Below are 18,710 nucleotides of genomic sequence, written 5' to 3' on the forward strand. Positions count from 1 at the left end.
TTTGTTTAATATTTAAAAACTCCTCAGATGTATATAAGCCATCTGCTGTTCTCACAGACTCACTGAGCCCTGCTGTATTATGTATGTGCGAAGCATTTTACTTGATGCTATCCAGAATGGAAATATGCTCATTAAAAATATTGGCAATAAAATCTGGGTCTGTTTTAGAAATTTCTGATTAAGGGACAAATCTTTTTATTTTTATTTTTAGCCAATGTCATTATAATGTCACCACTGTATCTAAGCCTTAGGCCATGATTCAGCTTTTGAGTCATAGACAGCATAGGCACAGTCACAATAACAGTCTCCAGGCCAGCTTCTCTCCAATTTGTCGTGCTTCTTTGCACTGAGCTTACTACTGCACTCGGGCAGTCCCTAGCTAATGATGGGGCCCTTGGTCAGCGGGCTGACTTCAGAGGAGCCTGGGAACTGAAGAAATGTGTGATGTCTGCAGCTGAGCTCACATTGCCAAGATCAAGGTGGGTATGGCAGGAGAGAGAATGTGCTGAATTTAACTGGGGAGGCAGCATCATTGATTGGACTTGGAGTCAGGAGACCCGAGGTTTATTTCTGGCTGTTCCACTGACCTGCTTCATGACTTTGGGCACCATTACTTCCCCTTTCTGTAGCTCCCTTGCTTCTCCCACCTTTTGTCTATCTTATCTATTTAGATGGTAAGCTCTGTTGTGTGTTTTGAATTTAATAACAATAACAACAATGCAAGATGTCAGATAATTGGCTCAACTGGAATTATTTAATCAGAGGTTATTAGTCAAAGATTAACACAGCACAGTACAGAAAGGAAATGTATACATACCAAACCAGTCTGGGGAGAGGTTTCACTGCACTGCACTGTTCTAACTAGCTCACAGAATTACATCTTACATACTGATGTAGGACATGGAAAATCCTTTAAAATCGTTCTCTCTCATGCTTTGATCTTATTTTGAAAAATCTAAATTTACCTAATCAAATAAGCCAATGACATCTGTAGCTATTTTATTACTACTGGGACCATCTGTAATCACAATAAACTCTTAATTCTTAGACATTAATCAATACATGATTTGCTGTTATATCGATTATAGACACATCTGCTATACCAAATGTTTCCTGTCCATTTTGTTAATTACTAATATTTTATCAGTTACAGTGAATTTATGACAGCAAGCATCTGTGACAGTCATTTCTGATAAACTAAAAGCATCTCTCGATAGATTATTATCTTATTAATCACAGAAAACACCTGCATTCATTAATTACAAACGGTTCCTTTCTGGCCACCTGGACACATTTTCCTAAGGGTTGAGAGTCAGAGTAGAAGAACACACAATCCATTATTTTATAACAACTAAGGTCCAGCTAAAATTCAGCTTATTGATAACTCACTAGGGTCAGCTAAAGTTCAGAGTAAAAACATCATTAATAATTGAGCACCAGCCTATTATGATTACAAACATTCATTAGTCCAAAAGAAAACACTCTTTAATATTGGGGTTTAACAATATTTTTGGCTAACACAAAAAAAGATTCTGGGATTTTTTTTGGCCAAGAAATCATGAGAGGTCAATATAGAAAAGAATCATAATGATTAATATTTACTAATAGCTCTCAGTATATTAGTACAGTAAGAAGTATGTTAGGTCAACTGCTGTAATACAAAGAGCATATAGTAATAACAAGAAATACATAACTGCCATAAGAGAAGCTAATACCTCTCGAGAGAATGCAAGTTTAAATGTGAGTGTCCAACCACAAAATGATTTCCCCCCCTTAGTTACTTAATGCAGTGAGTGACTTTAGGCATTTGGCTAATTTCCTGGCTCTTATTTTGGTTGATTTGACCAAACACACAGTAGTTTCAGTCATTTGACCATATACTACGTGCAATGTCTAAAAGGTAGAGAAAGAATGAATTTTAAGTCCCAATTACTGATTTCTTTAAACCTTTATGAATCAGGACATGAATAAAATTCCAATGTTAAATAGGAACATAGCATTTGTCAATGATAAAGTATTGGATGGAACCAAGAGGCCCTCATGTCCGGCAACCCACTTCCACCGGTGACCTATAAACGAAGCTGCTGAAAAAAGTAAAACACAAAACAAAATACACTTTACTGTAATGCTGCCCCATGGTAATCGTGCATTACCGACCCTGGGAAATTCGTTCTCATCGTCTGGGGAGATCAGCTGACACTCTGAAGCATGCGGCTTGGTTACCTCTGTTTTACTGTAGCAAATATTATAATTTCCTATTCATTTATTTATTTGGGGAAGATTGTGGCTCTCCATATGCACCTGAGTAAGGATGCATAAGACACAACTACATGCCTATGTAGGTTACTTGCATCATGAGCCACTGCTACTCCCCCTTCCATGCAGGTTGGGAGAAAGACTATACCTCGTCCCCAATCTCTCAGCCAGCGCTGCTGAGCTGGCATGAAGGGGGACATAATACATGTCAGGTAAAGTGCTTCCACAGATTACATCTCTCCCTGGAGCAAAGTGGGAATCAAGGATTGAATCATGACTCCCTGAGACTCAGTTCAGTCTCTGATTTGCTCCTGGGGCACCTTAGGTAAGTGCTGTTTTTTACTTAAAGCTTGGAGTGACTCCACAATCAATCCCTTACATTACAGTAGCACCCAAAATGTGCTGTACAGACACAGAGGGGAGGCAATCCCTGTCCCCAAAATCTTACAACCTAAAGAGATTTAAAATGACAGATGAAAGGTGGGGAAAGGAGATACAACATACTGAGCAGCTGGGGTGACGATGGCCATGCTTTTTTGGCTCCATAGGTACTTGAGTGTATTTATATTTATTTCTCTCTTCTCCCTTTTTCCATCTGTCTCTGGTACAACCCTTCCTTCTGCTTCTTCCTTCCATATCATGGACCTTGGGCTGGTGTAATAGCATTAACAAGCGACAAATGCTGTTATAAGGCACACAATTATCTACTCCCTTCGGAATTCCAGCTACAGTATTTGACTTTGTGAACTGATTACGTATGGCTGCAGGCCAAATCCTGATCCCATTAAAGTCAATGAGAATTGTGCCATAGGCTTCAATAGGATAAAGATTTGGACTAGTGTGAAGAATTATTTCATTTTATTTTAACTACTTGCCATTAGTGAACCCTTAATCTCCTAGCAGCAGAGTAAAACAGGAAAAAGACGAGTTTAATTCACGGTGGTCCTCTGGATATTATACGCAGGGGTACTGGAAAGTGACATATAGAATTTTTGGCTGAGATGTGGAGAGAGGAACATTTGAGAGTTTCATGAACTATGTTTCTGGTCTTGACACAGGCCCAATTCAGCAAAGCATTTTAACATATTCATAAGTCCCATTTAAAGTCAATAGGCGTAGACTGCTGAATAGAGGCCATTATACCTGTAGTAGGAAGAGGGCCTGAAACATAAGCCCATGTATCAGGGGCCTTGTATCAGGCCTGAGGCCTGGGCTGATATAAAGCAAAGTTATATAAAGCAAGAGGCAGGCTCTGCTCACAGAATCTGGCAAGAACAGGGCTAATACTGCAGAAACACACATTCCTAAGTACAGTAGCTCCTCACTTACCGTTGTAGTTATGTTCCTGAAAAATACAACTTCATGCGAAACGATGTTAATTTCAATGTTAATTAAACAAATTTCCCCATAAGAATTTATGTAAATAGGAGGAGTTAGGTGCCAGGGAAATTTTTTTTTCCAGATAAAAGTCATTATATACACATACAGTATAAGTTTTAAACAATTTTAAACAAACAGTTTAATATTGTAGACAGCAATGAATGATTGTGAATCTTGGTTGAGATGGTGGAGTAAAAGGGTGAAATATTTCCCAGGGAATGCCTTGCTGCTAAATGATGAACTAGCACTCGGCCGAGCCCTCAAGGATTAATACGCTGTTGTTAATGTAGCCTCATACTCTACAAGGCAGCATGGACTGAGGCAGGAGGGAGCAAACACAATAGATGCAGGGCAGTAGCTGCAAACACTTCCCTGCAAAAACTGAACATGATGATGAGCCCACCCTATCCAGCTGGCGCACACCACTCGCTCCTCCTGACAGCACATGCACGGCTGCACAGGGGCTGACTTTCCAAAGTGCTGGGGTGTGCGTGCATGAGTGAGAGACAGAGACGTGCATTGCCTATTCAAGTACATCACCCTTTTAAGCAGATCAACCAGTTCAGACAGGAAGCAACAGCTTCCAGCAAGCTCCTTCCTTTCTGTCCCTGAGCCCTGTCCCCCTCCTCCACTTTGTGGAGAGGGGATATGGAGTGGGAGGGAGCAGGAGCAGGGGGACATCCTGATATCAGCATCCCTCTCCCCCACAGCAAGCAGGAAACTCCTGGGGGCAGCTCCAAGGCAGAGGGCAGGGCAGAAGCAGCACAGCCGTAGGGGAAGGGCCACCTGAACTGCTGCTGGGCAGCTGCTGAGCCACATACCTTACAGGGAATTTGGGGAGCTGATGGGAGGGGGGGCTGCCAGCCCCCCTGGTTCTAATCACCCCAAAGAGGGGCTGCTCTTCCAGAGAATCCTGCAAGCAGCGGACAAAGCAGGCAGCTGACAAACGACGTTATAAGGGAGCATTGCACAACTTTAAACGAGCTTGTTCCCTAATAGATGAAACAAAGTTAACCAGGACAATGTTAAGTGAGGCATTACTGTGGTGCTAGGCATATGAATATATATGCAACCACATTACAGAAAGGTGGTACTAGAACACCTTGATACCAGCACTTTCCCCACAAATAACAGGAACATGCTGACCCACCCTAAAGATAAGATCAGGATGACAGCATGATGGATAGAGATGTTTTGATAGAACCAACATGTACAAGGTAATGGGTGGCACCCAAATACATCAGAGGGTGGCACCTAGATATGTCAGGAGTAATACGTAACTTCTTTGTACCTGTGCATAAAGAGGTATCTCAGAGGGAGTGTCTTTGGCCAGCCCAGGGGGAAATGGAAACTCCCGCCATTCACTGAGCTACTTCCATTGTCACAGGCACACATGTGCTAATGTAACTGTAGACATTGATCCGGGGAGCTAGGACTGTGCTTTGTTGACAATAAACTGGATCAAGCACCTTCGCACCTTAACAGATTTTGTGGTCATTGAGCAGTTTGCTTGAGGTCTGCCATGCCAGCTGTCTACTCAGAGCTGGGACAGCACACAGGGAAAACACACACACACTCAGCTGAACATCTCACAACAGTACCTATTGAATTCACATGGGCATTGCTGACTTTGCTGGGCATTGTATCAGCCCTTCAGTGTGGTTTCATTACTGATCCCTATTACCACAGGCGATTTTTGACATTTACTTCAAAGGGCACAGGATCAGTCCAATTGCCTTAGACTGTGCGTTTATTTATTTTTTCTCTTTCTCTGTGTGAGCGTGTTGTTTTAGATCTGTATTGGCAAAATCTTTTTTTAAAAACACAAAAGGAAGGGAAAAAAAAAAGTAAACAAATGTAGCCCAGAGCTTTACTGGAGGCACTGGCACTGCATGCAGCAGTAGCAGCTAGTATATTATGTATTATCACTCAGTGTGGTGCACTTTTAATCAGTTTTTCAGAGAGGACCTGGCAAGGTGAAAGTGGAGGCCAGCGAACATCATGTCAGCTTTCACAACTGTGTTCTTAGGCTGCATTCAGGGTCGGTTGACAACAAAGACAACAACCGCACGTTCAGCTACGACCGAAGAGCAATATGTTCGCGTTTGGGCCAGTTTTCAGCCACTTCATGGAGTTTATCTGAATGCACCCGCTTTGAGGGGAGGAAAGAGACACAGAGAAACCACAATCCTTTAAATAAGAGCCTGCTATTTTTAGTTCTTGAACTGGAGCTAAGTTTAAAGAGCTCACCAGTTGAGAAAGCACAGAGACGCCTGAGTGCTGTATTCCCGGACAGAATTCCTGATAGTGCAAACCACTTCCACACAGATCTACAACTCTACACGAAGAAAGGGGCCAGAGAAACAATACAGGACAAATGTGGTCCAAAGAGTTGTGTATGCAGAAAGTGAGGGAGCCTTTGACAAAATGAGTATTGCCCGCGTTTCCTCCCAGAGTAGCAGAGCGAGCCGGCGATGCCCCTGCGCCAGGACAGTCCGTCGGTCGCAGCACACCTGGGAGGAGCGAGCCAGCCAGCAGGAACGGGGGTGGGGTAGTTTAGGCATTGGTACAGCTCAGGCTCTCTGCTCTCGTGTTTACACCTGCTCCTCCCCTGCCTCCAGCTCATCCCACCATCCGCTGGGGCTGCGCCGCTTGCCCCGGGGCTCTGACTGCCTGGCCCCGTGATTTCGGGCACGTGGGGGAGGCCATGTGGCCCCTTCCCGCTGAGCCCCTTTCTCTGGCGGAGCCCCGCAGCGGAACTACGTTTCCCAGGGTGCAGCCCGCAGCCCGGGGAAGGCGGTGCCCGCCCCGCAGGAAGGGCGGCGCGCCCGGGGCACTGCTGCGCCGCAGAGCCAGTGCGGAGCCGGGCGGCGGCGCGGGAGCAATGCTGCGCTATCCCGGGCCACGCTGCCCGCCGGGCGCCCGTCTCCTCCTGCTGCTCCTTCTCCTCCTCTGCGCCAGTGCTCTGGCCTCCGTGGTGTCGGGGAGCCGCCGGGGGGGCAGCAACGAGAGACCCATCATTGGTAAGAAGCGCAGGGGCAGGGGGCCAGGGCGCGGCGGGCACCGTGACAGCCCCTGCGTGCGAGAGGTGTGCCCCGTGTTCGCAGGGGGGGAGAGCCCCACACCCCCTTGGAGAGAGGAGGGAGCAGAGGGTGGTTAGGGCAGATGTTAACACGAGAGGGTCAATTGGGGGAAAGCATTAAAATAAGGCAAAAATACCTTCTCCTTCCTCCAAAACTCCCCTCCTTCCCCCCCCCCCCCCAGGTCTGACACCTCTGGGGAGGGCGGTGTTGACATCCTGAGTACAAAGTTTCATTGTGTCAACAAGGAGCCATCTTCTCATTGCCTACCCGTCTCACCTGTTAGGATGGTGTCAGCCTCAGCAATAACAACGTAGCCTGCACTGACTCATCAGGCGAAAGACTATTTGACTGTATCTATCCAGTGCGCCCATATACTCCCACTGCGGTAGGATCTGAGCGCGTCCTAATCTTTTAGAGCAGTGTTTCTCAACCTTTTTGATACCAGGGCCTGGCTTGCTGCCTTCCTAAACTATCAGGGAGATCTCAGGGACCAGTGCCGGACCTGCCATTGAGAAACTGTTTTAGGGTAGGTCTGCACTATCGCTTAAGTCAGTATAACTTACGTCACTCAGGGATGTGACAAAGCCACGCCCCTGAGCGATGTAAGTTACAGCGACCTCAGCGCTGTCCACACAAGCGGTATGTCAGCAGGAGAGGCTCGCCTGACCACCTTCTGCCTCACATGGAGGTGGAGTAATTATGCTGAGGAGAGAGAGCTCTCCCGTCGGCACAGAGCATCTTCATCAGATGTGCAGCTGCACTGATGTAGCGCTTCTAGTGTAGACTAGCCCTGTTAGAGTATTCATCTTCAGAACACCTGAGAGCTAAGGAAGTACAGTTATCTCCATCTTACAGATGGGGGACCGAGGCACACAGACACTCAGGAGTCCCCTCCCCGCACGCACCCTCTCAACTTTTTCAGAAAAGCCCCTCTGCTCCCTTTTGAAGTCAGAACAAGTGTTGATTTTGTTAAAAAAAAAAAAAAAAAGTTTCCTTTTCCAGAGCTGGTTTGTTTGTTACCAGGTCTTTGCTTTCCATATGTAAAGTAAAAATAGTAAGCAATTAGTCAGCAAACTAGTTTTTTTTCATTTTCTCTGTTTCCAGAAGCTGTGATACAGTGAGTCATGTGGCACAGTTGCACAACAGTCTAGAAAACGTTCTAATGTAGTGTTCTGGTCTGGCTATGTGCTGCATAATGGACATTTAGAAAATGTCCAAGTATCTTTGTGTAAATCCTCATAAAAAGGTATTGTCTAAGGCCCCAATCCTGCAGACCTACACGTGCTTAACTTGAAGCACATACATTGTGATTTTAATGGGACTACTCACATGCTTAAAGTTAAGTGCAAGAGTAAGTGTTTGAAGGATTAGGGCCTAAAATGGTATTAGTTTTAGAATTACAAATGGACCTTATTGTAGGTTTTTGTATGGCTAATGTTTAAGATATGGTTTTTAGTATTTCCGATGTTTTTGAAAATATAAATCCATAAAAAGGTGAAAATGGAAAATTCTAAAACACTGCCTGCCACCACAAAAAAAGCCTGCAACATTAGACGTAAAGTAAATAATCTGTGTTGCCTGTCATCTCAACTCTGATACATATAACTATGGTCCCAATATTGCAGTCCAATCTGTGTTGATGAGACTGAACTCTTATGGAATCCTCTCGATTCACTGTGTGGGGCCAGTGGTCCAACTATAGAGATTAGGCTGCAGGGTCAGGGATTTGATTTTAAACTCTTTGGAGCTGGGACCTTGTCTTTAAAGTGCTTTGATAAATAAAGATATTTTAGTTATGCTCTAAACAAATTAAATATAGAAAATATGTTTATAAGAAGTTGTGGAACTAATCAAATAAGGCAGGGAATTTAAAGTCAAACTGTTAAAATGGTTTCATTTGATACCCCATTACTAAGCAAGCTTATTATTCCAATTTTCTCATACTTCATGGTAAATCATTAAGTATAATACTACTCAATGTAGTATATGAATCAAATCAGTTAGTGAAAGGAATGAGAGTTTTGATTTAATTTGCCTTCTTCTGGACTATAACTACTGTCATTTGTATAGCAGCAATCCTCTCTGTTTTCTGGACACTGTAGGGATATTGGCACAGGAGTGTGACTTTACAAGTTTCAGTAGATTTGGAAGTTCCTACATTGCTGCTTCATATGTGAAGTTCCTAGAATCTGCTGGTGCACGAGTTGTGCCAATAAGGTAGGCTCTCATATAGTTACAGGTGGTAATTCTGGGCCTTTTGTACTGCAGAAATGCCTAATCTTGAAAGGTGCTTAATGCGTAAGTGCTGACTCACTTTATAATTTTAATTCCTCACAGACTAAAGAAAGTGCACAGCACTTTGCAAGATCTCTAGGAATGGAGGCTAGACTCACGGCAAGCTGGTGCCTGCCAATGCAGTGTATTAAAAGTGTTTCTTCATCTTCAGACTTAATATATGTACCAGCTGCTAGCTGTGATCTGTGAAGTTTCCAAATACATGCTATTGCCTTCAGGGCCATACATTGCCACGTGTACGTAAATAAAGCTAGGACTCAGGGTATGGAGGGAGACTGCCACTAGTGCTTGAAGTGTTCAGATCTGATTCCTCTCATACTCTGGCTCACTAACTACTACCACAAAGAGCTCTATGTTTTGCAAATATTCCAGGTTCTGGATCAGAGTAACATTCTGGCTTATGCAGGCAATAGGCTGCCAGAAAGAGCACTTTGTGGCCAACAGTAAAATGTAAAACTATAACCGCAAATACGATATTAGTAGGAATTAAAGTAGTAGTTGGATACTGCTACAAAACAAGAACACAACCAAGTGTCAAAACTGCATGAAATCATTCTTCATAGCCAATGTTTTGATGATCCCATTGGTCTTCCCCAGCTTTCTGAATCTCCCCGGGACTTTGATCTGAGAACCTGTGGCAAAACACGCTCCTTGTTCACAGAGACTGGCTCTTAGCTAAAAAGGTGGATGGGGCAAATTGAGAAAGCTAGGACTGAGTGTGGCAGGTGATAGAGTGTGTGTTTAACAAGTGGGGCAATTCTGACCTTGCTGACACAGGTATAAATCAGGAGTAACTACTCTGAAGTCAGTGAACCATAAAATCAGTGTGAGAATGGAATAAGATCTCATGTTTATAAATCACTGTTAATCATATACTCACAATGCTGCCCTATACCTCTGCAGCAGCTCTGACACCATGCTCCAAAGGAGACACACCAGCAGGGGTTGTTCCCAAAGCCCCACAGATTGATGTGAGGGGCCATGCAGACTGTATTGTCTTTTCTAAATTCTTTGAGGCTGACAGGTGTGGAGATAGGATAAAGAAGTTGGTGGAGTCCCCACTTCTATGTGAAAGGGGTGAGATCTGCATGCAGTCTGTCACATCCATGCATGGCTCTAGGGCAGGGGTGGGGAACCTTTTTTCTATCAGGTTTCAGAGTAACAGCCGTGTTAGTCTGTATTCGTAAAAAGAAAAGGAGTACTTGTGGCACCTTAGAGACTAACCAGTTTATTTGAGCATGAGCTTTCGTGAGCTACAGCTCACTTCATCGGATGCATAGCATATCGTGGAAACTGCAGAAGACATTATATACACACAGAAACCATGAAACAAAACTTCCTCCCACCTCACTCCCCCGCTGGCAACAGCTTATCTAAAGTGATCCTCAAGTAGAGCCATTTCCAGCACAAATCCAGGTTTTCTCACCCTTCCCCCCCCCCCCCCCACACACATACAAATTCACTCTCCTGCTGGCAACAGCCCATCCCCCTTTCAAAGGGGTTTCAAAGGGGGATGGGCTGTTGCCAGCAGGAGAGTGAATTTGTATGTGTGTGGGGGGGGGGGGGGGGGAACGGGTGAGAAAACCTGGATTTGTGCTGGAAATGGCTCTACTTGAGGATCACTTTAGATAAGCTGTTGCCAGCGGGGGAGTGAGGTGGGAGGAAGTTTTGTTTCATGGTCTCTGTGTGTATATAATGTCTTCTGCAGTTTCCACGATATGCTATGCATCCGATGAAGTGAGCTGTAGCTCACGAAAGCTCATGCTCAAATAAACTGGTTAGTCTCTAAGGTGCCACAAGTACTCCTTTTCTTTTTTCTATCAGGGGCCACTGACCCACAGAAAAAAAACAGTCAGGGGCCATACAGCCTTGCGGGGGAGGGAGGGTGGAGGCTCCAGGGTGGGGCCAGAAATGAGGGCTTCAGAGTGTGGGAGCAGGCTCTGGGCTGGAGCAGGGGTGCAGGCTCTGGGGTGGGGCTGGGGATGAGGGGTTTGAGGTGCAGGAGAGGGCTCTGGGCCAGGGCCAAGGGGTTTGGAGTGTGGCAGTGGGCTCAGGGCTGGGGCAAGGGGTTGGGGTGGGAGGGAAAGCTCTGGGAGGGAGTTAGGGTGCAGGAGGGGGTTCCGACCTGGGGCAGAGGGTTTGGGTTGCGGACTCCGCTGGGCAGCGCTTACCTTAGGCGGCTCCTGGTTGGCCGTGCAGTGGGACTAAGGTAGGCTCCGTGCTGCTCTCAGAAGCAGCCACCATGTCCGGCCCCTAGGCGGAGGGGCCAGGGGGCTGTGCGCGCTGCCTGCGTCTGCAGGCCCCACCCTCATAGCTCCCATTAGCCTCGGTTCCCAGCCAATGGGACCTGCAGAACTGGTGCTGGGAGCAGGGGCAGCGCGCAAAGTTTCCCCAATCGCCCATGCTCCTAGGGGCCACAGGGACATGTCAGTTGCTTCTGGGAGCTGCACGGAGGCGACCAGACATTTAATGGTCTGTCAGCCCTCCCCCCGCAAGGGGGCAAGCTGGCACTTACGGCTCCAGCCCTGCGGGGGGCTGCCGAGGCTCAGGCTTCTGGCCCGTGGCATGGGGACTTGCTGTGGGCCAGATAAAGGCTGGACATTCCCCACCCCTGCTCTAGGAGGCCTGAGCTCACCCAGTCTGACTCCCTGAAGAGTAAGTTTCCATTTATGAAATTTAAGGCTGGAAGAGTCCTCAAGAGGTCATATAGTCCCCCCCCCAACCCCACGGAGGCACGACTAGGTAAACCTAGACCGTCCCTGACAGGTGTGTATTCAACCTGTTCTTAAAAACCTGCAATTATGGGGATTTCACAACCTCCGTTGGAAGCCTATTTCAGCACTTAACTATCCTTATAGTTAGAAAGTTTTCCCTAATATCTAACCTAAATCTTGCTTGCTGTAGATTAAGGCCAGTCCTTTCTTGTTCTACCTGCAGTGGCCATGGAGAACAATTGATCATCGTCCTCTATAACAGCCGTTAGCATATTTGAAAACTGTTATTAGGTCCCCACACTCAGTCTTCTTTTCTCAGTAGTAGACATACACAGTTTTTCTAACCTCATAGGTCAGGTTTTCTAAACCTTCTATCATTTTTGTTGCTCTCCTTTGGACTCTTACCAATTTGTTCATATGTCTCCTAAAGTGTGGCACACAGAACTGGACCCAGTACTCCAGCTGAGGTCTCACCAGCATTGAGTAGGCAGGACAATTACCTCCTGTGACTTACAGATGACACTCCTATTAATACACGTCAGAATATTAGTTTTTTGTAGCTGCATCACATTGTTGACTCATATTCAATTTCTGGTCCACTGTAACCCTCAGCTCCTTTTTACACTGCTGCCACCTAGCCAGTTATTCCACGTTTTGTAGTTGTACGCTCTTCATAGACTACTGGAAGAGTAAGGTACCATTTATAACAGTGGGGGGGGGGGCAGATTTTGGCCTTTAGTGACCTAGAATTACTCCCTTCCTTAGTTTTCATACATGTTTTTATAAACTTTCCATGCCCATTGCAGATGGCTTGTATTAAGTATCTCTGGTATTTTAATAGTAAAATGTGATAAAGTTTTAGACATACCTATAACTATCTTTGTTGGGATTTCAGACTAAATCGTTCAGAAGAAGAGTATGATAAGATTTTCCAGTCTATTAATGGGTAAGCTTTGAGCATCAGTTTCCTGTTGAAATGTCCATTAACACAAAGTCTCTCTAAAACAGATATTATCAAAGCCACTGTTGTTTTACTGTTAAGTGCTTGGTTTTGTCTTTAGTGATTCCAGACTCAGATGCATTCCCTACTTAGAAAAATGAAGTAAGTGTAATCTTCTTTCTTGCAGGTGTGTGCATTAATTGTGATCAAAAAAATTAATTGTGATTAATCACAGTTTTAATTGCACTGTTAAACAACAGAATACCAATTGAAATTTGTTATTTATTTTGGATGTTTTTCTCCATTTTCAGATATATTGATTTCAATGACAACACAGAATACAAAATGTACAGTGCTCACTTTATATTTTTATTACAAATATTTGCACTGTAAAAATGATAAAAGAAATAGTATTTTTCAGTTAATCTCGGACAAGTGCTGTAGTGCAATCTCTTTATCATGAGAGTGCCACTTACAAATGTAGATTTTCTTTGTTCCATAACTGCACTCAAAACAATGTAAAACTTTAGAGCCTACAAGTCCACTCAATCCTACTTCTTCTTCAGCCAATCGCTAAGAGAAACACGTTTGTTTACATTTACAGGAGATAATGCTGCCCACTTCTTAATTACAATGTCACCTGAAAGAACATGCATTCGCATGGCACTGTTGTAGGCGGTGTCGCAAGATGTTTATGTGCCAGATGCGCTAAAGATTCGTATGCCCCTTCATGCTTCGGCAACCAATCTAGAGGACATGCTTCCATGCTGATGACGCTTGTTAAAAAAATAAGGTGTTAATTAAATTTGTGACTGGACTCCTTGGGGGAGAATTGGATGTCTCCTGCTCTGTATTTTACTCACATTCTGCCATATATTTCATGTTATAGCAGCCTCGGATGAAGTTGTTTGTTTTAAGAACACTTTCGCTGCAAATTTGACAAAATGCAAAGAAGGTACCAATGTGAACTTTCTAAAGATAGCTACAGCACTCAACCCAAGGTTCAAGAATCTCAAGTGCCTTACAAAACCTGAGAGGGATGAGGTGTGGAGCATGCTTTCAGAAGTCTTAACAGAGTAACACTGATGAGGGAAGCTACAGAACCCAAACCACCAAAAAGGAAAATCAACCTTCTGCTGGTGGCATCTGACTGAAATGATGAAAATGAACATGCATTAGTCCGCATTGCTTTGGATCGTTATCAAGCAGAACCTGTCATCAGCATGGACATATGTCCTCTAGAATGGCGGTTAAAGATGAAGGGACATATTACTCCTGGGAAAACCTGCAGCACTGCGCATGCACAGAATTCATGTTCACCGCAGATTTCTTTGCTTCCCTATCAGAAAGTCATTTTTCTGGGGTAAGCAAAGGGAATCTGCAAGAGTAGTCACGTACCAGTCCCTAGCTGCGCAGGTTCATTGTTTCAGGCAGCCGTCAGAGAGGTAAATCACCGCAGGGCTGGGGACACCCAAGCCAGTGGCTCCTATCCTGAGCCAGAATCAGCTGTTAATCCTGGCTGGGCTGGAGGCAGGAGAGGACAGGACTTCCCTTTCCCCTGCAAGGAGTGGCTGGGGCTGTGTCCGACCCTCCCCCAGTTGCAGTATCCTCCCATGCTCATCATCCTCTTCTGTTTCCTGCCCCCATCACGCCACAGCTGCGAAGGGAGAGGTCACTGTATGGGAGCTGCTCCCCCATCCAACCAACCCCCGTGCATCTGGACCTCCCAAACCCAGACACCCACACTAAGCCTCACCCCATACACCCAGAAGCCCCTAGCACACCATACCTGAACCCCACCCCACTGAACCTCAGCCCCTGCATCTGGAGCCTCCCTGAACCCAGACCACGCCCCCACTGAGCTCCCTGCACTTAAACCCCCACCCTGATGAGCCCCACCCCCCTGCACTCCCTGGAGCCCCCACATCCAGATCCCCATGCCACTGACTCCCAACTAGCTGCACCCAGACCCCCACCTCACCAACCCTCACTTCCCCAGCACCCAGACAGCCCTGCTGAGACCCCCCACCGAGACGTCTCTGCTGAGCCCCAGCCACTGTCACTTTGAAGCTCCTGTAGGGTCCCATTGCCCACGCTCCTAGAATACCCACTGAGCTGCCTGCACCTAGATAGTCTCGCACAGAATCCTCTCACCCCACACCTGGGTCCCCCCACACTGAGCCCCTCCACAATTAGATCCTGCCTGGTTGAGCCTGCCTGCTCAAAATCTGGTGCAGGGCCCAAGAGTGTTTCTGGGGCAGGCCCAGGCCTTATGCTGTGTCAGGGTTGGATGCAGCCTCACCACTGAGTCCATGTCCCGAGGATGAGGGGTGAGGAAGCTGAAGGGTGGTCCCCACCTTCACACAGCCAGTAGTCTGTGCTCCCCACTGCCATGCTGGAGCCTCTGCATTTATTTATTGACAAATAAAACTTGAAGAATTTTAAATTTTTTGGCACAGAATGCCCACAGGAGTAACATATGAAGCTTTAAAAACAACAAGGAGTCTGGTGACACCTTAAAGACTAACAGATTTATTTGGGCATAAGCTTTCGGGGATAAAAACCACTTCTTCAGATGCAATTGAAGAAGTGGCTTTTTACCCACGAAAGCTTATGCCCAAATCTGTTAGTCTTTAAGGTGCCACCGGACTCCTTGTTGTTTTTGTGGATACAAAGTAACACTGCTACCCCCTGATATATGAAGCTTTAGCACATCTGGCATGTAAATATCTTGCAACGCTGGCTACAACAGTGCCATGCGATTGCCTGTTCACTCTTTCAGGTGACATTGTAAACAAGAAGCGGGCAGCATTATCATCTGCAAATTTAAACAAACTTGTTTGTCTGAGTGATTGGCTGAACAAGAAGTAGGACTGATTGGACTTGTAGGCTCTAAAGTTTTACATTGATTTATTTTTGAATGCAGTTTCTTTGTACATAATTTTACATTTGTAAGTTCAACTGTCATGATAAAGAGATTACACTACAGTACTTGTATGAGGTGAATTGAAAAATATATTTTTTTACAGTGCAAATATTTGTAATAAATATAAAGTGAGCACTGTACACTTTGTATTCTGTTATAATTGAAATCTATATATTTGAAAATATAGAAAACATCCAAAAATATTTAAATAAATGGTATTCTATTATTGTTTAGCAGTGTGAGCAATCACGTGATTGATCTGATTTTTTTAGTCGCTTGACAGCCCTACTTATTTTGGCACCCCTTTCTGCCTGTGAGCAGGCTGATAGGAGCAGCATTTGAATGGAAGCCAGCAGCCCACTTTCACTTTTCTCATGTTGTCTATATCTCCTTTCAGTGATGGCCTTCATTTTGCCAAAGCTATTTCACAGCCCTTGCTGCTTGCCTACTCGCTGTTTCCCTCCTTACTCCTTCTCTGTCTCCTCTTCCAATCCTCTCCATGGTTCCTCTACCCTTCTTCCTGTCTTCCCCTCTTTCTCCTGCACTTCCTCCTTGAAACTTTTTCTCCCAGGTTCCTTGCTCCACTCAACTCACCCCTTATGGTATTGTGTCAGCTGAGGGCCTGATTCTGCCACCCTTACTTAGGTTGAATGATATTTTACTCCATGAATAGTTTCCATGGGATTTCTTGTGGAGTAAGATGTGACTCAATGTGAGTAAAGGTGGCAGTGCTAGGTCCTTAGATTGCAGACTCTTTGTGACAAGGACAATGTCTTTATGTTCTGTAGAAGGCCAAACACACTTGCATTTTGGGCTAGATGGTGCAGTAGAACCTTAGAGTTACAATGCCTCGGATTGGAGATTGTTCGTGACTCTGAAATGTTAGTAACTCTGAACAAAATGCTATGGTTGTTCTTTCAAAAGTTTACAACTGAACATTGACTTAATACAGCTTTGAAGCTTCAATATGTAGAAGAAAAATGCTGCTTGTAACCATCTTAATTTAAATGAAACAAACACAAACAGTTTCTTTACGTTGTTAAACCTCTTTTTTAAACTTTCCCTTTATATTTTTAGTAGTTTACATTTAACACAGTACTGTACTTTATTTGCTTTTTTGTTGTTGTTGTTGTCTCTGCTGCTAACTGATTATGTACTTATGGTTCCAAATGAGGTGTGTGACTGACCGATCAGTTCGTAACTGGTGTTTGTAACTCTGAGGTTCTACTGTAACTTCATCTTCTGCCCTGAGCAAATGGGCATATCTGGCTGGCTATTGGAGAGGGCAGAGTCAAGTCTTTTCCCACTCTTTATCCTCTTGCCACCCAAATACTTGCAAACGGGAGTAGTGGTCAAGTAGCTGCTGTTTACCTTTCATCCCAACTCATCTGTGATCAGAGTCACAATCTGAGGAGGGCTGCACAAGTGAGTAAGGGTGGGCCATACCCTGTCTCGCTGATCTGTTCTGTAAAGTAAGGACTGTGAGAAGCTGACTTTATATAAATAATAAATAAAATCAGTAAAAGAAAATAACGGCATCCATTGAATTGTAATATGGAAGCTTTGGATCAGAATGCTAATTATGGCCTTTTATCTTGTAAGGCTTGTATGTTTTAGCTTCAGGTTCTTCTCACTCTGAAAATATTATCTTTAGTTATTCTCAGCAGCTAGCCCACCCCCTTTTTTTTTAAGTGTTGGAATTTACTGTAGCACATAGACATTGTGATCATATGGTTTGGTGTTTGCCTCCAGTGAGTTTAGGTCTCAGGGTTCTTATCAGCCCTGTCCATGTTTACATATTATATTATGCCTAGACCTATAGTTATTTAGATGTAATAATATTTTGTTGTTTTTCAGGGTGCTTTTCCCAGGAGGTGGTGTTGATCTTAAGACTTCAGAATATTCCAGGATTGCTAGGATATTTTACAACAAGGCACTAAAGGTAACTACTTAAAGGAAAAACTGTTCTGGTTATTGTCAGTGTTCAGGGACCAAAATCATGGGAGGCTTATATTTGGACATCTGCAACTGGAGTGCAGTATATTCCTGTTAATAAGCAACTGACTACTGGTATGTGTGTTTAACAAATCATCTAATAGCGTTAGATGCAGGTCTCAGATGAACACCTCCAGAAAATTAGAATCTGAACTTTAAGGTTTGAGGCCCATCGTTAAATAATTTAAGTGAAGTCAACCGTTAATTTCTTTATTTGTACAACATTACGTGTAAAATTTAGCTTAATCACCCTTATTGCCAACACTTACACTAGATGCTAAGAAAGATTGTGTATTTTTTATGAAGCAGAAGTGGTGCTCATATGTTGTGCTCAGTACTAACTGAGGCCAAGATTTTTAGGGGTTTGGGTGAGTGCTCAGCACTTTCTGAAAACCAGGCCCCTTTAAAGCGTTTCAACTTGAGCACCCATCTTTGTTCATGGGCATTGTCATCTGGGTATCATAGCCCCTGATATTGCAAAGACGTGCCTACCTTTATGCAGTATAAGTAGTCCCATTTATCTCAATGAAACTACGCACAATGCGTTAAGTTAAGCATGTAAGTAAGTGTGGAGGATTGGGGCCACAATGTCTGGTGGGGGCACCATTACAGTAAACAGTATGATGAAATTGCACGAACATTTCACAGCAACTCAGTAAATTGCTTGTCATCACTTCATATACAGAGCTTGAGGAAAAATCTTATTTGACTTGCTGTATGTAATCAAGATAATTGAAAATTTAGAAAGTAATTTCCAGTTCTTTATAGATGTCCTTTCCTGGCATGCTTTTCTCTGTTTTACTCCTGAAATTGTGTGCTCTGAACTGCATCCTTTGAGACTTAATTAGCACGATAAAATACTGATACATTTTATAAGTGCAATGTGAGTTATAGAAGTCAAGGTGATGTTTGCATGTATGAAGATGATTGGAATTTCTACTGTTCTTTTAAATTCACATCAGTGTCTCTTCCCACTTTCCCTCATCAAATTCAAAATAAAGAGGTTACTTGATGTGACTGTTTTTAAATTACATGTACACACAAGGGGTGAAATCCTAGACCCATTGAAGTCAATGGGAGTTTTGCCATTGACTTAAATGAGGCAAGGATTTCATCGAAGA

At 44.3% G+C, this 18,710-nt stretch overlaps 1 protein-coding gene across 3 annotated transcripts in view; it reads left to right on the forward strand.

Annotated features, from left to right (window-relative positions):
• The first annotated feature begins 360 nt into the window (after window positions 1–360).
• Window positions 361–18,710, forward strand: part of GGH (gamma-glutamyl hydrolase) — a 29,860-nt gene continuing 11,510 nt past the window's right edge. Inside the window, exons 1-5 of one of the 3 annotated variants that reach the window (XM_027832917.3) lie at window positions 361–479; window positions 5,590–6,659; window positions 8,822–8,936; window positions 12,624–12,674; window positions 17,452–17,536. In XM_027832917.3, coding sequence (XP_027688718.2) covers window positions 6,344–6,659; window positions 8,822–8,936; window positions 12,624–12,674; window positions 17,452–17,536 — 567 coding nt within the window. In that variant the 5' untranslated portion in view covers window positions 361–479; window positions 5,590–6,343. Of the gene's footprint in view, window positions 480–5,589; window positions 6,660–8,821; window positions 8,937–12,623; window positions 12,675–17,451; window positions 17,537–18,710 lie in introns of those variants that run through there. The other 2 variants (XM_043539577.1, XM_037892539.2) reach the window with 2 other exon arrangements.

The sequence above is a fragment of the Chelonia mydas genome, chromosome 2, assembly GCF_015237465.2.
Source record: "Chelonia mydas isolate rCheMyd1 chromosome 2, rCheMyd1.pri.v2, whole genome shotgun sequence".
Taxonomy (NCBI): domain Eukaryota; kingdom Metazoa; phylum Chordata; order Testudines; family Cheloniidae; genus Chelonia; species Chelonia mydas.